Source organism: Cuculus canorus, chromosome 1 (assembly GCF_017976375.1).
Source record: "Cuculus canorus isolate bCucCan1 chromosome 1, bCucCan1.pri, whole genome shotgun sequence".
NCBI lineage: Eukaryota > Metazoa > Chordata > Aves > Cuculiformes > Cuculidae > Cuculus > Cuculus canorus.
Window position 1 is genome coordinate 71,843,777 of NC_071401.1, and position 22,620 is coordinate 71,866,396.

The 22,620-nt window shown below is 40.1% G+C and overlaps 1 protein-coding gene across 2 annotated transcripts; it reads left to right on the forward strand.

The window, feature by feature from the left end:
• Positions 1–6,577: 6,577 nt before the first annotated feature.
• Positions 6,578–22,012, forward strand: LOC104063743 (granulocyte-macrophage colony-stimulating factor receptor subunit alpha). Of its 2 annotated transcripts, XM_054056710.1 has the most exons (11): positions 6,578–7,562; positions 7,733–7,869; positions 8,870–8,990; positions 10,610–10,739; positions 10,815–10,990; positions 11,943–12,082; positions 16,609–16,647; positions 17,599–17,728; positions 18,337–18,430; positions 19,052–19,133; positions 21,886–22,012. In XM_054056710.1, exons 1-11 carry the CDS (start codon positions 7,475–7,477, stop codon positions 21,952–21,954), a joined length of 1,206 nt encoding a protein of 401 aa, XP_053912685.1. In that variant the 5' UTR covers positions 6,578–7,474; the 3' UTR covers positions 21,955–22,012. The 2 variants fall into 2 exon arrangements, with proteins under 2 accessions (XP_053912685.1, XP_053912684.1); XM_054056709.1 differs by having other exon boundaries at positions 19,052–22,012.
• Positions 22,013–22,620: the final 608 nt, after the last annotated feature.

Here is a 22,620-nt window from a genome sequence, read left to right on the forward strand (position 1 = left end):
AAAGTTTTCTGCAAGATTCAAGGAGGACTATGAAATGTCTATGATGTCTGTTGTGCTATTTGACATTTGTCACATGACAATTATTTTGCAATAACTGAAAGAAATGCTACTTTCTGTACCCATTCTATAAGTTAATGTAACTAGGAATATGTTGATATCCATGTCCTGCAAAAAGGTAAATTGCTGAATCTTGGAATGGTTGAGACTGGAAGGCAGTTCTGGAGGTTGTCTTGTCCCACCCCTTGCTCAGTGCAGGGTCAGCTACTGCCAGTTGTTCAAGGCTCTGTCCAGTCAGGTTTGAGGACCTCCAGCATTGGAGTCTCCACAATCTCCCTGGAAAACCTGTTCCAGTGGTTGACTACCCTCACAGTAAAAAAGTGTTTTCTTGTGTTTAAACTGAATTTCCATTATTTCTACTTTTTGCCCATTGCCTCTCGTCCAGTCACTGGGCACCACTGAGCAGTGCCTGGATCCATCTTACTCACTGCTCACAGTTGAGCACTTATACACACGGATAAGATCTCCCTGAGCCTTCATCGCTCCAGGCTGAATAGTCCCAGCTTTCTCGGCCTCTTCTTATATGACAGAGCATTTATTCATCTTTGTGGTTCTTTGCTTGACTCTCTCCTCTAGCACTACATCTTTCTTGTACTTGGCATCCCAGAAACAGACCCAGGTCTCCAGGTCTGGCTTCGTCAGTGCTGAGCAGAGAGGAAGGATAACCTCCCTCGACCTGCTGGCAATGCAGCCCAGGGTGCCTTTGGCGTTCTTTTCTGCAAGGCCACATTTCTAACTCATAATCCACTTGTCGCACACCACGTCCCCCAGAACCTTCTCCACAAAGCTGCTTTCTAGTAGTCCATCCTCAGCCTGCCCTGGTGGTGGGTATATTTTCTCCCCAGGTATAGGACTCAATGTTTACCTTTGCTGAATTTCATGAGATTCTTTTCAGCAAATTTCACAAGCCTGTCCAGGTCTCTCTGAAGCAAAATAGTTGATATATCAACCACTTCTCCCAGTTTTGTGTCATCTAGAGAAATCAGAATCCTAACTTAACGTCTGAACCAATTCTGTGAAAGTTGCATTTAGGCAGCAATTTAAGAGTGATATTTCATTGCCTGCTAAGGTCTTCATTCCTATTTCTGTGCTTCCTGGTACATTTAGCAAGTGTACGATATTCTCCACATTTCTGCAAAATATAAGCACCAGTTTGTTTGCAATGTTTAAGAATCGGTTTATCATCACATCACCCTGTGAGAAAAATTCAAGTTTAATTTCTGGAAGTGTGTTATGGGCAGGAACAGTTTTCCCAGAGCCACTCAATAAAATAAAGTCACTGGCAAAGCTGGGACTCAGAACCAAGGAATCTTGGTCTTAAGTGACATTCTTTTGTAGCATCACAGCCTAAGAGTGAGGACAATAGACAGACTAATAGGGCAAGAATTGAAAATTATTTAATGCATGTTTTCTGTGAAAAGTACTATAAGCACACCACATCTTTTAAATGTGACTGTATTTTCCTACTGACATATCCATACTGAGATCATTCTAGATCAGATTGAGTTTGATCAGGCCTTGCTACAAAAGACCAATCAGACTTGTGTTTGCTGGCATCCTGCTTGCCACAGATATGATCACTACTGCTGATTAAGACACATCATACATCTGGTAACAAGTGATAAGAAGTTTAGTAATGTTCTCCTTGATAAAATTTTGCTAGTGAAAAATTTAAACATACTGGCTATGAACACACTTCTTAACAAAAGAAAGCACAAAGGCCAAGTATCACTGGTTGGCTCATATTCACATAGCTTGAGTGGATATATTATGTTTGTACCAAACTTGTCTTGAAGAGAGCTAAGGAATGAGCTGAGAACTGATGATTGTGCTTGAGTCCCCTCTGGGCCACTTCCCTGTGTAACAGGGTATTCACATGCTGAGAGATCAAGACACTTGTGAGGCTGATCAGGAGAGAAAAAGGAAAGAAGCAAAGCAGAAACGAACAACAAGTTAAGAATGAGATGTTTCCTCCTAATAGAGTATATATTATCTCCTGTACTAATCAAATATGAGGAAATACCACTTAGACAAGAATATTTATATTTCTCCTGGTCTGATCTTCCAAATAATGCTCCCAATGGATTTGACATAGGTATGTGTTCCTTCTGACACCTTCAATAGTGAGATCTATTCAGAATGGAGGTAATTTTACCACACCTGTCTGCAAAAGACCTGTCTGGGAGAAGGCAGAGGTCCTAGAGGCACAAAGCTCCCACAGATGTGGTGCTGTAGCCATTTTCTTGGCCACCAGACAGAAGGTGTGGAAGGGCCAGGCAAACAGCTTAGGACTCAACACATCTCCTATATCTCTTATCCTGCCTTCAAGCCAGAGAAAAGCTAGGGGACCTGGCTATTTTTTGGTACCTTCAGCTGGGGCGGCAGAGAGAATAACTCAACACTAGTTCTTTCTTGCATGATTTGTTGTAAAAGTCAGTCAACTGTGAAACACAAATCCTTTGGGAAGCAAACCCTTTAATGCTGTGGGCAATGGAAAAGGTAATTTCTTATGAGAAAAGTGCAAGCCCAATGACTTGTCCAGTGCCTGGAGGAAATTGTGCCAGCAAGCACTGCTCTAAGCAAGCAGGGTTATAGATGACCTCTTTGGCTATGCTCCACACAAGAATTTCCACGACAGAATGTGAAGAGTGATTGTAGTATGGGGTTGCTGTCATTTGTAGAAAACCTGAGGGTGATTTTGAAAGCAGAGGAGTAGTGAGAGCAGGCAGGGAGATGACAAGAAGAAAGGAGCAGACTCTAAAGGAAAGGTGAGCAGATAGTTGCCAGAGAACAGGAAAATGAACACCTAAAAAGGAATGTAGGATGTGGAAAGGAAGAATGAAAGATTAATAGTGACTTAACAGATGGCACAAAACAGAGAAACGCAGTTATATGAAAAGGGGCAAACTAGAAGGACAAGAGGACTTGAGAGTCCTATTTGCATTACTGAGGAGATCACCAAGAGCATGGGAAAATGGAAATAACTGTTGAAACCAATATCTTACATAACATTTCATGGTCAGTGCTCCATACGCTGCACTTAAGATTCTTCAATATCTCTTCCGAGTTTCTCTGGCCACATCCTTACTGTAACATGATGATTTACAAATTAAAAATTGACACTGTAAGAGATAAGCAGAGAAGAACCAGGCTACAGGGAAAAGTCTGTCTGTGTTGCAACCCCGACACTGTGTCCTGTCCTAGCTTGATTCCTGGCAACTGTGACAGACAGGTCACATCAAGTCAATTTTTATGAAATGTGAGGTGTCTCCAGGAAAATTTCAAGACTCCAGCTTGCTTGGAGGGTCTGGTTGGATTTTTGCTTTCACCATCATATTTCTCTTTTTCTTGAGTTTGTAAGAATTTACCTCACATTCCTAGAAGTAACCTTGGAAACACTTACAATCAAGAATATTACTACTAGGAAGTTACATTACTAGAAAATACTAAAACAAACAAACAAATAAAATTTGTCCATTTACCAGTGTTCCTTCTTAATGTAGGGGGAAAAAAGAGAAAATTTCCTACAGTCATCTGTAACACCTGAGTCCTTCATTTCTGTCACTGCAACAAGTGAAAATTTGAAGTAGACTGTTCAAGGGTGAGGGTTGTAAACCTCTGTGGTAATTTGACCTTGGCTGTGCACCAAATCACTCTCTCACTCCCCCTCTTCTTTATTCTCTACTTCCCATCAGCAGATGATATCAAATCAGTCCCTGGCAAAGAGGATCCAAGTACACATAAAAATGGCTTTATTAGACAAACACCTTATAATAATGAATGCCTCCTCCCACCTCAGTCTTCCTTTTTCCCAGCTTTTATTGCTGAGCATGTTGTCATATGGTATAGAATATCCTTTTGGTCAGTTTGGGTTGCCTGTTGCACCTGTTTCTCCTCCCAGCCTCTTGTCCACTCCCAGCATGCCAGCTTTTGCGGGGCAGCTTGGATGAGATTGGACAGACAGTCTTGATGCAGTGCAAGCACTGCTCACCAACAGTCAAGAATCAGTGTGTCATCAACACTGTTCTGGTTACAAATACAAAGCATAGCGCTATATGGGCTACTCTGAGGAGAATGAACTCCAGCCCAGCTGTATCCACTGCAGTCTCCACCCTTTATTCCATACCATTTGCATCATGCTCGGGTCTCATATAGTTCGACACTTCTGACCATCACATTGTATCTGTTTCTCATTCCTGAAATTCTCTCTTACCAACACTTACAACCTATTACTAAATATATAAACACTCTTTATATCCAACATACAGATTTACATATTCCCATTAATTAATCTCCTTTGTCACTTAACAAATAGATAGATATTATTTTCCCATTCTATGGGAAATCATCATGATAGCAATTGGCACATGCAGTTGTTCTTTGACCTTCTGCAAGCCCACAATGGGGGGATCTTCCAAGAAGCTATGTAAAGTAGACAGCTGTTTAATCTTCTCTGTTTTCACAGTGATGACACCAAAATCCCATCCCTACCTTTTTGAGTCCTTGAGGTACCCTCTCCCAAGGTAATCTATGTGTTCCTTGTATGGATATCTTGCCTACAGAAGCAAGAGATAACTTGCCAATTGTTTCCTCATTCCTCTGTCAATCTCCAGTCTTTTGCAAGGGATTCCAGCTATTGGGCTTCCTTATCTTCTAATTCCCGGCTGTTGGCCACTATCCCAGTATCGCAGCAGCCAGACAGCAATCTGCTCCCCTGTCTGGAGGCTGTGATTTTTCTACATGTCTTGAAGTTCTCTCAAGGTCATGGATTTTATTGCATTCAGCTTTCATTGTCAAGCATGACCTCGTATGATTTGGAACATATCTTTGGTCACTTTGGGTCAGCTGTCCCAGCTATGCCCACCGTCAGTCTACCTGCCTTTGGGTGGAGGATTGCAGAGACAGTCATGATGATGTGAGAGCACTTCACAGCAAAAGCCAAAACTTTGGTGTGTTACCAACTCCGTTATAGCTACAAATACACTGCGCATCCCTATAAGGGCTGCTACAGGGAGAATTAGGGCCGGCCCAGCCAGAACCAAGAGTTTCTTAAGACAGAGAAGGAAAACACAGCAATGAACTACCTTATGGAAACAGGCAGTAGTGCCAGCCCTCTCCTACACTCACACAGCTTGGAAGGGAGGCATAGCCTCCTACACATGGTCTACACATGGTTCACCAGAGACAATATTCACACGCTCTCTGAGAGAGAGGAAAAGAGAAAAGCAGGAAAAAGAAACGTGATCAAGTGGAAGATTTGGTTGCTGCTTTAAAGAATGCCTTTAGGAAAAAGTCTTCCAAAGAAAAAGGACTCAGCTGAGGAAACAGAAAATCAAACATCTGAAAAATATGAAGATAATAAAAAGGTCAATAACACACCTATATAGCAATAGTCAGAGGCTTTAAAACAAGTGGTGGGAAATTATTTATGTGTACCAGAAAAGTGAATGGAATTCCACCAGATATCCATTGACTACAACAAGAGACTAAAAAAATTGTGCTTACGTAAATACTTACTTGCAGATACTTTCAGATGTCTTACTATCAAAATTCATCCCATATAGGATATCCACAGGTATGTTAATAGATCTGTTTCATTATCAAGACACAGTGGAGGTGAGTCAAGAGGGGAAAGAAACGCTGAAGGCTTTCTTGCATTTTGTTGCATTCCTTATTGAAAATGATCGTATACTGTCTTATTTGGGGAAATAAGACTGAAAAAACACACAAAGATAGAATTAGATTCTAGAAAATGTTGACTATAAGAAACTTGCAGGTGCAGAGGACCAGAAATACCCGGAACGAAGGTGAGTACTGCTCATAATTATATAAATCCTTATTCAAATGCCCTGTACACGAAGACTTGAGAGTAGCATTCTTTAAAATAGCTCTAAACAGGTTCAAAATTTTTTCCCTAGCCTCCCATATATATTTCATAACCCAAGTTCAATTGTGTATAGTTATATTAATTTACAATTATTATGGTCATATTCTATGAGCTAGTATCATATTTTGATTACAGAGCAGGCATCCTCAAAGTTTCATAATGTCCACAGTAAGATTCAAGAATTTCTGGGCCCAAAACAAATAATAACAAACAAAGTGTAGTAAAAAATGTCTCATTTAGTAGTGAGATACAGTAAACCACGCTTAACAACTGGCATTCTTTAATATATTTAGAGTTTTTTTGTGAGAAGAGTTAGGAAGTGAGGGACCACGTATGAAAATGAAAAGCTGTTTCAGGTTAGTCTGGAACTGACAGCAGTGTCATCATGTTATTTGGGACATTTGGGACAATGGAAAAGCAGCTGAATCCAGTGCTATGCAGTGCCAACCGGCCTTTGGAAAAGCCCATGTAAATTTCCTCTCCTAAGGTACTTTTTTGAATGGAAAACTGTTCTTAGCTTAGAACAGTTAGATAGAAAAGAATAGAAGAAAAGATGTCAGAAAATAGTGCTGAAATTGATAGATAACATGTAAATCCACAACGGTACATAGTCAGCTTTGATCTTTGCCTCTTGGAAAAGAATGAAAAAGTGATTCAGAGCATTGCTCTAAACATTATTTTAAGGGCTATTAAGGTCTTACTACATGAAATCCTGAAATCAGCCCCCAAAGCCTTTCAAGAAAGACTGTAGATATACCATAGTAAAAAAACAGCAAGCAGTTCATCATTCCATTCCTGCCAAAACCTGACAGAGACTGAGAACTTTCTCTTCCTGCTTTGCTTACACAGTTCATATCTCATGGATGTTTCCTAAAGACACGCTGGGAGGAGGAGGTATAGGCTCTGAACATGCCTCATGGTGATGGTGGCTCTAACAGAGCACTCACAGAGAAGTGAATCATCCACGCCCCAACGCAACCAAACCATTTACTTCCCAAAAGTTACCTTCCACAAATGGCTGGAAGCCAGTCTAAACTCCCAATTTGGAGTAAAAGATGGAACATGGAGTAGGAAAATCTGCAGTGATGTTCACAGGATCAGAAAGCAAGGAAACCTGGCTTTCTGGTGGTATGGTTAGGACAGAGATTTGGGACAACAGTAATTCTAAATCATGGGGTTTGCACTGAATACAGTGACTGTATGTATCATAACAAGAGTCTGTGGCCTCCCTCTCTCAAACTGCTGTGTTCTAACACACAATAGTGAGCCTATTTAGCTCTTTCAAAGAAGAGATGCCTGACAGACATCCTGAAGCACACCCTCTACCTGGCTTTTTTAGGAAAAAAAAAATAATCTTTTAGAGAATATTTTCTAGGAGTGAATTAAACACAATCTTTGACTCTTTCCATTAAAAAAATAATGAAGTTTTGCAGCAACTGAAGTACACTGGCGTAATTTTTGTTTTCCTTTTTCTTTCTTTCCTTTTTCTTTTCCCTGAAGGATTTATTTTCTCTTTCCGGAGAAGAAAAGATGTTTGATAATCTCAGACTCGTTTGCTTGATTTCGTGGTTTATGATGCTACTTCATCACTTGTATGCTGACCTCCAGTGCACAGGATGTAAGTATGTTTTTGCAGATATAATCTGAGAAACATAGTTTAATTTTCATTTATGAGAGATATTTACAATTAATCTGGCAATTGTCATCTTAAGTCTGGCAGATACTGAACTTTGGATTCAATAAAAAGAATAGCATATTCTTACTGAACTTATTCTGTAACACTTTCAGCAGAGGCACAAGACTCACCTATTAGAAACGTGAAAATGAACTGGGGAACAATGGAATTGTCTTGGGAAACCAGCAAGAAATTCTCCAAGTACAAATGTACAATCATGGACAGGGAAATGGAGACTGTAGAGGAAGAGGTAAACCTGTAGTTGTTGAGATAAATAATAGCACCTTTTACTTTAACTTCTATCTACTTCACATTTTGAAAAAAAAAGAATCAGTTACAGGTAAAATTCGATCAGTGATTATTGGCAGTCTACAACTTGATCTGTCAGGGGCTGTGGAAAGTCATCACCAATGCCAGAGTGCATCTGCTGCAGGAGCATCTTTCCACGCATACCACAGGACTGAAGTTCCGACACCAAAGTGGAAAGGAGGCAATAGCTTGAACTGTAGTTACACTGAATCACAAACATGGATGTAGCTGCTGATAAAAGGGGCTGAGACCAATTAAGACTCCTAGAGAATTTAGAGAAACAGAGTAAGAGACCCTGCAATTAAAAAGTGAATTCCCCAAACACTGTCATGGATTTTCACTCTCAACTTCTTCACTTGTCAGTAAATTGGAACTTACCTGTAACACAGGTTATATTATAAGCCCAATTTTTCCAAAGAGAAAAGTAGGAAGCTTGACAGAAAGAGAGATAGAGGTGGCTTATTTAGCCTAGCAAAGCAGATGTTATAATTAGAAATACATATTACAAAACCACATCATATCTTTATTGAAGATCATAAATATAATGCCATAGACAGTTTCCTGACCCTTGGCGAGGCCAATTGAGAACTTCCATTTTGCTTAATCCTTTGATTAAATTCCATTGTGATTCCGCTATTTATTAACCACCTTCTGTTACGTCACTGGGGTATTATTAGCCTTCTCTAATGGTTGCATCAGTGTAGCATCCAATTCTTGGGCTGAAAAGCTTTTTGTGTAGTTAAGGTTTTGATCACTCAGCTCCATTCTACATCACCCTCAAATTGTAAAGGAGAGAGTTAGCTCTTGAATGTAAATCACATACATATACACACAAGATTTTGGCCCTACCGACTGAGTTTCTGAGTTGTACTTCCATAGCCTGCATCACCTAACACAAAGGAAAAAACAGGAAAATAAAACACCAACATGTTCTTTTTCAGGTGAGTACTACACTATGCCAGTTTCCAGTGGAACAATATCTGCCTTTGCATGAAGGAGTATTCTTGACCATTGAAGTGCTGAACACAAATATCTCAAAAAGCTGTACCTTTATCCCTGAAGGTAATGTCTATGGTCTGAGTGAGGTTTTCTCCATTTGCAAACTTTTAAGTGTAAACATTGACTTAGAATACCATTCCTTACACAGTAGGTAACTGCTTTATTTTCTGTTAAAAGTGATCTTTTGAGGATCTGCTAAAATTATTTCCTCTGTAATGAATGTCTCCAAAATTCTGGAAGAGATGCATTGGATGCATTGCTACAAATGTATCAGCAATTCTATTATTGTCTTTTTACACTAGGGCTCCAAAATGCCTCTAAATTACAGTGCTTTAGGGGTGGATGCATGTGTTCTGCCTGTTAGAAATTAGGATGTTAACAACCATTTCTTTATTAAATGTTTTCTGCTGGGCTCTTGGTGAGTTTGTCAGGAGTCAGACCACAGAACTAGCTAAAGGCATAGTCTGGGAATCAGTGAAATCTACAAAATGAGAGTAAGAGAGGAAAGAAAATGCCAGCAATAAGCAACTAAAGTCAAACTGAATGTAGCAACCTCCTAATCTGGCCCTGGCACGCACATGTACCCAGGCACAGGCACATGTGGGTTCCCTCACTCCTGTACACTCACAACCACTGAGCTTGGGCTACAGTTTACGAAGATATTCTAAGCCTTCCTTGCGTGGGACTTAATCAAAGTGGGATTTAAGCAAATTCTAGGTTCATAATTCCAAACCTGAAATTTTTATGGCCTGTTTTCCCCTTCTTCCTGAACTCAGCATTCTCCACCAAAATTGTCTACTCACCAGTGCAGCTGTGCATAACTCAGGTATTTCAGACTTGACAGAGGTGATAACATTAGCAGCTTATATCTGAACAGTGAAAGCACTCCCCACTCATTTCTTCCCAGGGACTTGACAGAGAAAACACCTTCATGGTGACCCTCCAAAAACAAGCCAGGACACACTGCCCCCCTTAAACCTCTTGTGGTGTTCTTCCCCAGCTAGCTCTAGCCTTCAAGCATGCAAGTTCCCCAGGGGATACCTGCCTGCTTCCACAAGGTTTCCTTTGATACTGCGTACTGGAAGGGGCTGGAAGCAGCAATAGAGGGAACTTCAACCTTTCCCCTGAAGCTGGAGAACACCACAGAAAGAAGCAAAAAATTGGCTGAAGGAGAAGAGAGAAGGAGGCTGAGCATGCCTGCACAGACCAGCCATAAGTGACGCTCGAAAGAATCAAGATTTCCACTTCAGTGTGCTCCAGAAAGGAAGAGATCGAGTCTGTGTACCCACATCAGGGTAGAAAAGCTAGGATGCTATTTGATCAGATGGTCTCATCTTACTTACAAATGCTCAGCTTTTGAACATTGTGTGTAAGTACTTCAAAAGTAGATTCCTGAGCACTACCTTTAAAAGGAGAAATATTTCTTTCTGTACCACCAAGGATGGCGTTTAAAGGCAATGTGCCTTCCTGTATCTGTGTAAATGCTCTACTCACTCCTAGGTTTCACGGTTCAGAAGCAGTCAAAATAGGGAGAGTCTAACTTTCCCTTAGTTGTCTCACCTAACCCAAGCAATAACCAGCTGAAGTTGCAGGTGTCTAACATATCTAAGCGTGTGCCAAGATCATCCCAGTTGGAGTAGTCAAATGATTTTTCTTCATCACAGATATTCCTGTGTTTGCAGGTGTGAATGGATCAGCCATTGAAAACTTCTCCTGTGTGATTTACAACATTTCCTTCATGAACTGCACTTGGCAGGCGGGCAGGGCTGCTCCAGGAGATACCCAGTACTTTCTCTACTGGCAGAACTCGAGGTAAATAGGTCTGCTTGAGTCTCATTTGACACAACGCACTACACATGTTTAACTAAAATACCTTGCTATATACAGATATGACGATGCGGTGGAATGTGAACTTTACATTAAAGATGAAAATGAGAGAAACGTGGGATGTAGATTCCAAAATGTGAGGATAAACACTCCAATAGCTTACTTCCTGGTGAATGGGTCTAGCAACGACTCCCTGATCCAGTTCTATGATAAGTACATTGAACTGTACAAAATTGGTAAGGATGTGAACATTTTTTATTTTATTACTGTTTTATAAAATAAGGAAGTGAAGAATTTCTCTCTGAATAGAAAAGAATAAAACAAGTCTGTAGCCACCACAGGATCCCACACTGCAGAACAGACTTTGATGCTGACAGCTGACAGAATAGAGATCCAAAAATTAATTAAAACAAGCAACGACAGACACAGCCTGAAATAATGGATCAGAGAAGTGGTGTGAACAAAACCATGGAATCCAAGAGATTAAACACATGGTTAGACTTTCAAGGCTACCTTTCTGACTGGCTCATTTTGCCATTCTTTAATTCCACACCTCTCTGAGAGCCACAAATGCTGTGTGTCCTGAAACCAGAGTAAGGGTTCGTCTTGCAAATTAAGACTGCATTAGTTAAATTTGTGAGTACCTATGAGTGAGGTAGAGGTTTAAGCTCTAATACCGATCTGAGAAAGGATTCTGTTGCCTAAAAATGTGTGTCTTGAGCCATTTGAGACACCCTCAGACACTTGAGGCTTCCATGAGGCTTGCAGGTGTGGCACAGGATCTATGAAAGATTAGGGTCCTCCTGGGTATTCTATACATAGCATGAGATTGACTCCTGCCTGCAGCCAATACAGGCTGTAAAGCCCAGAGTTATTCAGCTGACAATGCCTGCTCCATGGTACACCAAACAGCTTTGTAGATATCACGGGCACCGTTGATAACGTCTTTGTAGTCATGCAAATTCATATGACTTTATCTTCTACCTGAATACTACCACAAGCACAAAAATGTCCACCTTTTTTTCCTGTGGAGACATGCATTGTCAATGTGAAATTTAGATCTAGAAGAAAATGGAACTCTACTGATTTTACTACTGTATGACTACTGCCTCATATGTATTGTGCTATGAACATGAGTTGTAGCTGATTACTGATCATGTCTACATTAATTATTTCATTTCTTTCCAGAAATACTCACTCCTCCATTAAATGTCACTGTCAACTGCACTGGAGATTCAGTGGGTTGCATAGTTACATGGCAACCACCCATTACAAGTCATGGGGAGAAAAAAAATTGCTTACAATATGAAATTGACATACAAAATAAGGTAAAAACTATTTTTTGGTTTGTATTTGGCACAGTATCTACATACGTGCATATCTATAACGTGCATATTTCTGTTTCCTTTATTTATTAACTTCTCTCTCTCATAAGTTGTGGTGTCCTCCAGCTGTACTGGTCTTGCATCCCTCTTCTTATGACCTTATTGCAAACTAATCAGAGGTGCAAAGCAGAAAAGCAAAGGAGAGCAGGGAAATGTTATGAGGTCACTGTCCAAAGACTGGGAGAGCACCTGAGATGCTTTCCTGCATGAGCACATCTCAGAGGACATGATTGCATGATCACAGAATGGTCGAGTCTGGAAGAAACCACTAGAGATCATCTAGTCCAACCTCCCTGCTAAAGCAGGTTCACCTAGAACAGGTTGCACAGAAACACATCCAGGCAGGTTTTTAATATCTCCAGAGAAGGAGATTCCGCAACCTCTGAGGCAGCCTTCCCCAGTGCTCCATCACCCTCACAGTAAAGAAGTTTTTCCTCGTGTTCAGCTGGAACTTTCTACGTTTTTGTTTGTGCCCATTGCCACATGTTCTGTCACTGGGGACCACTGCAAAGAATCTGGGCCTGTCCTCTTGACACCTGCCCTTTAGATATTTATAAGCATTGGTAAGATCCCCTCTCAGTCTTCTCTTTTCCAGGCTAAACAGACCCAGGTATTTCAGCCTTTCCACAGAAAAGAAATGTTTCAGCCCCCTAACAATCTTCGTGGTGCTCCACTGGACTCTCTCCAGTAGCTCCTTGTCTTTCTTGTACTGAGGAGCACAGAACTGGACGCTGTACTCCAGCTGAGGCCTCACTAGGGCAGAGTAGAAAGGGAGATAACATCTCTTCACCTGCTGGCCACACTCTTCTTAATGCATCCCAGGATACCCTTGGCCTTCTCGGCTACGAGGGCACATTGCTGGCTCATGGCTAACTTACTGTCCACTAGGACCCCCAGGTCCTTCTCCACAGAGCTGCCTCCCAGCAGGTCAACCCCTAATCTGGACTGGTGCACGGAGTTATTCCTCCCCCGGGCACAGAAATCTGCACTTGCCTTTTTTGAACTTTATCAGGTTCCCCTCTGCTCAGCTCTCTAGACTGCCCAGGTCTCACTGGATGACAGCACAGCCTTCTGGTGTATCAGCCACTCCTCCCAGTTTTGTGTCATCAGCAATCCAGATCATTGATGAGTATGTTGAAGACTGGGCCCAGTTGCCACCCCTGGGGAACATGGCTAGCTACAGGCTTCCAATTAGTCTTTGCACTGCTGATCACAACCCTTTGAGCCCTGCCACCCAGCCAGTTCTCAATCCACCTCACTGTCTACTCATCTAAGCCACACTCCCTAAGCTTACCTATGAGGATGTTATGGGCAACAGCGTCAAAAGCCTTGCTGAAGTGAAGGTAGACAACACTCACTGCTCTCTCCTCATCTACACAGCCAGTCATGCCATCACAGAAGGCTATCAGATTAATCAAGCATGATTTTCTCTTGGCGAATCCATGTTGACCACTCCCAAAGACCTTCTTTTCCTCCAGATGCTTAGAGATGACATCCAGAATGAGTGGTTCCATCACCTTTTCAGGGATGGAGGTGAGGCTAACTGGCCTGTAGTTTCCCTGGTCCTCTTTCATGCCCTTTTTGAAGACTGGAGTGACACTGGCTTTTCTCCAGTCCTCAGGCACATCTCCTGTTCTGCATGATCTTCCAGAGATGATGTAAAGTCACTTAGCAATAACATCTGCCAGCTTGCTCAGCATCAGGGCCCAGCAATCTGTGAGTGTCGAGCCTGCCTAAGTGATCTCTAACACGATCCTCCTCAACCAAGGGAAAGTATTCCTTTCCTTTCTCTCTTTTCTCCAGGGTCTGGGTTTCCTGAGGGCTGGCCTTAGTAGTAAAGACTGAAGCAAAGAAGTTGTTTAGTAACTCTGCCTCTTCTGCTTCCTCTGTTACCAGAACCCACCTCATTCAGCAGCAGGTCCACATTTTCCTTAGTCTTCCTTTTATCACTGAAACAGTGAAGGCAGCCTGTGATCTCCAGAGAGAGTACTGCCTTGGTTGCAGCCTCCAGGACAGGGTCCCTCATGCTTGCCCTGCTTCCCTGGGCACCCTGGCTTAAGCCATGCTGATGGCATTTTGCAGATGCTGTAAAGCTCACACCTGCCCCTCAATTCCAACATATGGAGCTGTTTTAAACCATATCCCAGTCTCCACACCTCTCCTCCACCACCTCTCCCACTGTCTGTCGCCCTTTGGCAACCTTCCCTCAGACTCATCCTTCTTCCCCTGGAGCCTAGTTTAGCTAACTTGACTCCCACTTGTCTACACAATATCCACCAAAATCTCTGTTTTGAAACCAGTGCTGAAACAGAAGCCGCTCTTCTGAAAAACTAGATAGCACCAGCTCAGGGGAAAGTTCACACTGGCCCAGGGTAGACATCTAAAATGGATACATTTATTTTCCAGTGAGTTACCCTCTACTCTCTCTGCAGTCAGATGTGCTGTTACTCATCCCATTCCAAGGCAGATGACAGAGAAATTATCTCCTCAAAGTGCTTCTTTCTTTCTATTGGCTACAAGAGGAATCAAAGATGGCTAACTCAGATGTGAACACCTATGCACCAGAAACGAGATGCAATTTCTCCTATGCTATAGGCAGAGCACTACCAATTTTCCATAGTCATCACAGGAAAAGTTCAGGACAATACAGACTGTGCCACTTTACCATAGCTGAGCTATGTTGGTTCCCATTAAGTACAATAAAGAAGAGACGTTGCAGTATCAAATCCTCCTCCACAAATCTCAGTGCCTACAGCACCTGAATTGAACAACCCTAAGGACAAGGGGCAGGAGCCCATGATTTTGACAAAGAGGCCACAAATAGCTTTTTTCCTCTACATCCCTGGGATACCTGTTTTACCATTATGTGATTTCCATACGTGGCCATTGTCTGTGCAGTGACAAATTAGAGCTCACTACCCACCTCCTTTCCCAGCCACAGCTCAGAAGCCTGTAGAAGTGGCAGTTCCTCAGGCATTTGTAACACAAGAGCATTATAGGAAAGGGTTAAACATAAATATACAACTGCAACAAAGCAATACATCATTAACGCTCAGTAACTCATTCAAAATAAGGCCTGCAGCCTGCAGGCTGTTCAGATTGTCTGGCTTTTGTACCTTGCATGCATTAATGGTATCTAACTTGGCAGCTATTTCGAGTAGCAATTGCATTCCATAGCTGGATGGTGTAATTTGGCAGTAAGATCTTGTGTGAAATACTTAGAATTTTTTACATAAAGATATAGGTTACATTGTATGACTAAAGCAATATTGTCAAAATGTTTATTTTAAAGAAATATATGTTACCTCTTCTTTCCCATGCTGCAGTCAGAATGCGTAGGGTTCAGTAGATTTCTACATTTGGGTGTGAAATTCATCTCACAGACTGAGATGTAGGTGTGAAGGAGAACAGGTATTCCATGACAATTAATGCACATCTAGGGCTCCATGCAGCTGTACAATAGGTGCCTCATGTACCTTAAGATTCTATAGGTACTGGAGATACCAGAGAGATGGAGATGGCCCATATAACCCTTACCTTTTGTGAGGGGCTTTCAAAAGTAAGGCAGGATACCCCAGAGCAATTAAAATGGCACTGTACACCTAAAGTTCAAACACCTCATTTGCACCCTCCCCATTCACAGCACCAGACGATGACTTCCATCATGTCCTAAGTTGAAAGAGCTCAGCTGACAACAAGTAATGGTGAAATACTAGTCTATTTTATAATGCAACACACGTTGCACGTTGATATATTTTCTGAAATTATACATTCCCTCCGATAACATCTTTCTGACTTTTTCATAATGCCAGCTATCCTTCTGGCATTACACATGATAGATGTTTCCAGAACCTCAGATTTTCAACATTTTCTGGGATCCTTACTAAAATGACTGATGTTGATTTGTTCACCCTTTTTTGAATCTATCCTTTTTACTTTTTCAAAATTTCCACGTTCTTCAATCCAGTTCAATGTTTGATTCTAGTCAATTAGATTTTGATTGTATGGGACGTGTAAGTTGCAAATCACAGTACTTTGGGGAAAGCCCCTGAGTACGGATCATTCAGATGTCTAACAGAGATTTGAACTGGAAGGAGGCTAAGTTTTGCTGTTCACATCCATATTCTGCCCCATATTATCACACTATTGTGAAATCATAGCTTCCAGATCTGATGTTTTTGGAGAATTATTTGATTGCTTGTATAATTTGGATATACTTCTGCTGGATGAGAATGTACAAATACAGCTTCTCACAACCACTGATATATCATGTTTCCTTCCTTTTCTGAAATGAAACAGAGGAAGTCAAATAAAGTGCTATATTCTGGAGCACTACTGAAGCAGAATATACAATTGATTTTTCAGTTTAAAATTACTTATGATCTTTATAAGCAAGAAGATAAGAACAAAAGAGGGGAAAAAAAATTATTCTTTTACAAGGAGATAATAGATTTGGTTTTGGTTTGCAGGATCAGCCCAAAGAAGAGAAAAAGGATCGCCCTGTGACAGTAAGTATACTTGTCCTATACAAATTTGTGCTTTTGACCACTTAAGCATATAGATACCATTATATAGAATATAGTTACTGCTAGAAGTAGAGTTTTTGTACTGATATAGCAGTGAGAATTCAGGAAAATATGTTCATGTTGTATCTTTATATATAAACTTGATATATCCTTTTTGGATGGAGTAGCTTACACTAGGCAGAATTTTCCACGCATTTCACAAAACTTAACACTTTCCATTTATTGCACAAATAGATTGTGATATCGATTAAGACAGATGTGACATCTTGCTTAATACAAACTGGAAACATCTGCTTTCTCATATCTGTATCTGTAAAAAACACTGTAATTCAGTCCAGGTAGACAAAGGGAGCATCAAGATCTTCAGACCCTGTGGAAGTTAATACACAGGGTCTCCCCCTTGCAACTGCGTGGTCCTTTCAGCCCTGGAAGCACCTTAGACCTGTCAGATTTCAGACTTTGTATAAAGTATCAAGATACCAGATAATACATATCTGTTACAAGATTGTCTCAGAAACATTGTCTGTTAGGCAGACAGACACCAGCCAGGGAATATTCTTCTATAAATAATCCCCATAAAACTTACAAGGTGAATTCAAAGGGTGCTTCTCGGGTGTCAGAGAATCCCATTCTTCCGGGGCTTTTAGGATCCATAAACAAGGAGGCAAAGGAAGTGTCCTTAAAGCATAATAAATTAAAGACCAAATAAATTTCAAAACCCAACTCTAAACTTCAAAAATACAGAAGATTTTGTGGCAGGATGAACTAATTTATCACAGGTTTAAATTCGAGGAGAAGAACACTTAACTACTACATACTTACAAACCCATACAAATTAGTTTTTTATAGAATTTGCATCAGGAAGGAACCCCCCAAATTTTATTAATATTTGCTGATGGGGTGAAATGTACAGTCTGATTGCTTTGAATTTAGGTAACTACTGAGAGATACGAATTCCAAAATTACAATGAGAAAAAAAAATACATTCTGAAAATCAGAGCACGTGGAAACAACTGTCTCGCAAGCTCAAATTGGGGGGAATGGAGTCAACCCGTTGAGTTTGGTAAGACTGTGAAATATTATTGAAACACAGATTTTTTTCAGTACTATCAAGTTTGCCTCCTTCTCTCCTTCATGCTCACAGATATGAATAAAATCTCAGTTCTTACCCAATGACACGGAAGGAACCCATTGGAAACTATATGGTGACGGAGGCTGATACCAGCTGGGATTATGAAGGCAGAGATTTCTCAGCCAGGGCCACAGACACAGGCTGAGACAGACCCAGTTGTATCTCCAGTCCAGAGTGCTAAGGCTGCCTTTTGGTTCTTTAATTTTTTTGCCATGAATATCATCCCCTTCCTTCCAAACCTTCCTTTTCGCTGTTTCCTCAACACTCCTCACAGTTCCATCACTTTTGCTGTTATTCATTCTGTGACATCATTTCTCTTTCTTCTTTTCTGGAATTTTTTTAATTGTCTACATTTTAAATGTTTCAAGTGGTTTAAAATGTGTCAGGTGTATGTGAACTTTTTGACAAGACTCTATAATATATAAAATTGAAGTCCTTTAGGTTATTTGAACAACTGGGTGAAATTTGCATTCATTACTGACAGTCACAAAGGTAGCATTTGGAGATGCTAAGACAATTCTCTCTCTTGGATGTTTCAGGTCGAGGGAAAGATTACTTCGTTTTTGTGATTTTTTTTCTGACAGCACTTGGAACAATCTCAGTAACACTGCTCCAATATTGTCTTTTCAAAAGGTAAATCAACCTTATTGATGTAGAAATTATTGATACAGTATTATTTCTACTAATCACATTCCTCCTACCTCTTACCTTCCTACTTACACATTTAAAAAATCTGATTATCACCAATATTGCTGTGGAAAGCACTTTGGCACGCAAAATCACAAGTGAAAAAATCGGAAAGTATGATAAAGTCAGTAAGTGATTGATTCTATCTGCAAAAACATTTCTATTCTTAATTCTAAGGATTTAACATCCACATTTCTTTGAATCCATTGGCTTTGTATAGTCCCAAGCAAGAGGGAATCAGGACAAATGAGCATGTCATTATTTTGAAAAAACTTTTCAGTGGTCGCAGAAAGTTATGTTTTCTGATTTATTGAAAGTTGTTGTTTAACAAAACATTTAGCGTGATTCTCATCACAAAATAAAATTTAGCTACGCATGTGATAACTGTAATAATAGTTATTCACCAGTCTACATGCAAATTATTTTCCTTCTCACTTGGTGATTTGTAGAGCAATAGCTATTCAATCTTGAAAGTAAGAAATGTCCTTAAGGTACAACACAAAATGTTTGTGTAATTTATATTACCAGTGTTTTTAATTTCTTAACAATCCCATTTTCTACCCAAAGGTATTGCAGTTTAAAAGGCATATTTCCTCCCATTCCACAACCAAGAGACAAACTTAATGCATCAGCTGAAGAAGATATCCAGGTATGCTTTCTTTCATTTCAGTCTAATTTGCTAGCTATAAATCACAATAGGCCAAACACCAGAATAATTGATATATAAAGATGAGCACTGAATTTGGTCCATTAAAGATGAATTTTCTCCCATGTAAAGTATACTGTTTTGATACTAGAAGTGCTCTACGCCAGTGTTGAGACAAGTGATTATCCTGTACATATTTGCAGCCATATTTTAAGACCAGAGTTGTAACTGCTACTGAGATCAACAGTTTCTGCGTGTACTAGTTTTTCTAGGTTTCTGTTCATGCTTTGGAAACAACCTAAGCAAGAAAGCATTTGCCATTAGCATTTTCAAATGTCAATGATCATAATACAACATGAATATATATTTTATGCCTGACCTACACCTATGTGAAAAAAGCCCTGTTGCACTGAATCATGAAAAGCAGGGCTGGACAGTCTCATCAGGCTCACTAGCCTTCCTCTTTGCTTCAGCATAGGATTAGGTATGACAGTTTTGATGTTCTGTGCAAACTATGTTTGGCTGATATTCTGTAGCATCTCTATGCAGTCTATTCAAATGTTTTTATTATCATTACTTTTGGAAAGCTTTTTCTTTTTTAAATTATGTTTTACTGCACTTAAAATCCATTATATCTTATCCTTATTCCTTTCATGTGCACATCATCTTGTACATTTGCATACTGTCAACAGCAACTAACACTTCCAGACTTTCTTCATGTGTCATAACAATCAGGCTTCACACCATTCATGCTTCTTTTCTAATTAGTCCATTTGAATAGTGGTTTTTATCTGCGTAGTAAGCAAACACCTTGTACCAGCTGGCTAAAGCAAAGATGTACTTTAAGCCAATAAATCAGGCTAGTTGTTTATTGCCTACAACATTCTGGTGGGCAACAACACCTTTTCAGTAAGGGTTTCAAGTGACACAGACATTTTCCTTCAACTCTTTATAAAGAATTCTCAAAGCTATTACTACTAAAACTGTCTGGGTTTGGTAACTCTGTACCAGCACATTGTCCTAATTTATTTGTCTTTGGTCCTGCCATCTTTGGCTTTAATAGAAAACAGCAGTGACAGAAGGTAGTGATGTAACTTTGATGAGTTTCCTCATACACGTTAATTCATAAATACTCACTATATCACTTAATATCAGGCTGCCAGAGCTAAGGCTACAAAGCAGCAGCGGTCCAGAGTCCATCATATTATTAAATAGTAAGTGGTATTGCCATAGCAAGCAGTCCTTCAAAAACATAAGACTTTCCAGACTGCTTGCTTTTGCTAAACTTGAGATGTTTCCAAATCCCTGTGCATATACAACCAGAATTTCTAGATTGTTCCACTACAACTCAGAAGCCTTTGTGGATGTGGCTTTGGAAACAGTGACACCGTCACTTCCATGCAGGCAGCAACTTATCAGCAGTAATCGCCCCAGTTCAAGTGAAGCCCTCATCTCAGGTTGCCTCATACCTGCCAACATTCAATGTAAAGATAATTTGTAAGTATCAAACATGTCCAAACAGTTTCTAGGCTCTTCTTTGCCTATTTTAATCTACTCTTAAGGCACAGATTTATTTTATCTCTTCTCTCCACACTCAGGTGTCTTTAAAACCGATTGAAAGCTGTAATCCTTCAAGGTGGATAATAGAGCACAAACAGATTTTCTGAGCTCTCCTCCACCGAATACCAAGTCTACCTCATCTTGACATTTAGTGCCAATACATCTAAGAGTTATTGTGAAACCTGTCATGTACTTTGCTAATAACACCTTTTTAAACACCTTGCATTTCCTCATTTCGTCCCCACTTACTCAATGACCTTTCACATTTTCTCATTATTTGTCCTGTTTCACAGTACTTTTCCTTAGATGACTGAAAACCCTCATGATTTACAACCCTAACCCTTCTGATATGAGTTTGCACTTGTATCTTTAATACTCTTGTCAAGGAACTGCCTGTTTTCCTATTTACTGTGGGTAAAACCTTTTTAACCAATCCACTCAGTGCATCTGGCACCTTGCATTCCAATACATTTTATTTCCTCAAATTCCTTCACTTTTTGGTAATTTTCACTGAAACGCTTTCCTCACCCTCACTCAGAACTGTGGTTTAATACTTTGCCTTCCTCCTTTCCTGAATTAAATACATTCCAAAAAAACTGGAAGTCATACTGTGTGCAGATGCATTTTCCTCAACTGTGTAACGTAAAACACCATGACCACAGAACCCTGCAGTGTTTACCAGTCCCAGATTTCCTACACAAAATTCCCCACAAACATGTGCTGGTTTGATGTTCTGTAACATGCACACAATGATAGCAACACTGCTTTTCTTTTTTCTCCTTCACCCCACTACCCCTCCAGTACTATTCCTTCCACTTTTTAAAAAAATCAAAATTATCCCCCCTCAAATATTTAAGCCTTGTATTATAGATCTTAGCAACTTCCGCTTGTGTAGATTTCCAGGTTAAACAAAGAAAAAAAATAATGTGTTAACAACAAAAATGTTTTCTAAGCCTAACTAATGACTACATAGGGAAAACTCAGGCAATACTCACCAAATCAGTTTCTTCTACTGTCTCATTTAAAGTTGTCCAGCACTTAAATCGACTATTTTCTCCTCCTTTGCAAGCATTTCTGGTGTATTAAAGTAGCAACACGAGCTGCCTTTAGTATTGGCGTATCTTACAATGCTCTCCTATCATCAACAGTGACTCTGCAGTTTATTACATGTTACAGAACTTTCTTTTCTCTTTAGACAGAAAATGTAGATCTGCCAAAACCAAGTTATACCGAGGAAATAACTATGGTTGAAGAGATAATCTAACTTTGCCCCCCGAAAACACTCTTGGATTCCCCAACATGAAAAAAAAACCATGAATCTTCCGACACATTTCAACAAATGTGAACAAGGAGTAGTTCACATCACAGACTAGAAATGAATGTCATTGCCTAGAAAACAATATGTCCCACCTAAAATGGAGTAGGGGAAAATAAATGGGAGAATTGGCAAATTTTGTATTCCCTTTGTTCAAAAACACCAAAGCTTGGCAGCTAAACCTTTTTGCAAACATCCACTGTGAAGGCTCGCCTAAACCTTCCTCAGTTTTCTTCACAATGCGAACCAAGGCCTCTGATCCATAACACAGAAGAAACTTGTTTCCAGTTTTCATTGCCATGATACTTCTTTCCTCTGAATATGATATTCTGTATGACAGGTCTGCTTAAGAATGCCAAGGCAGCAATTTTAACACCTTTCATCTGCCCAGAGTATTTTCTGAAGTGAAAACTAACGCTTCAAAATTGCCCTTCAACCTTGCCACCAGCAATAGCAAACTCACAGGACATTTATAAAAGTTTATAGAAAACAGAATAGGAAAGAAAATTGTTTGTCTGGGCCGACAGTCAACCATTCCATCAGCTCAGTACTTCCAATGCAAATATTTGTGCACCTCTGCAATATTAATGTGTACTTATCTCATACAGATAGCAT

Excerpts from the sequence above, each read along its gene's own strand:
- LOC104063743 (XM_054056709.1), top strand. The coding sequence starts at position 7,475 with ATGTTTGATAATCTCAGACTCGTTTGCTTGATTTCGTGGTTTATGATG. Across the intron at positions 12,083-16,608 it reads AAATTGACATACAAAATAAG|GATCAGCCCAAAGAAGAGAA; the intron begins GTAAAAACTATT and ends TTTGGTTTGCAG. Across the intron at positions 17,729-18,336 it reads GAGTCAACCCGTTGAGTTTG|GTCGAGGGAAAGATTACTTC; the intron begins GTAAGACTGTGA and ends TGGATGTTTCAG.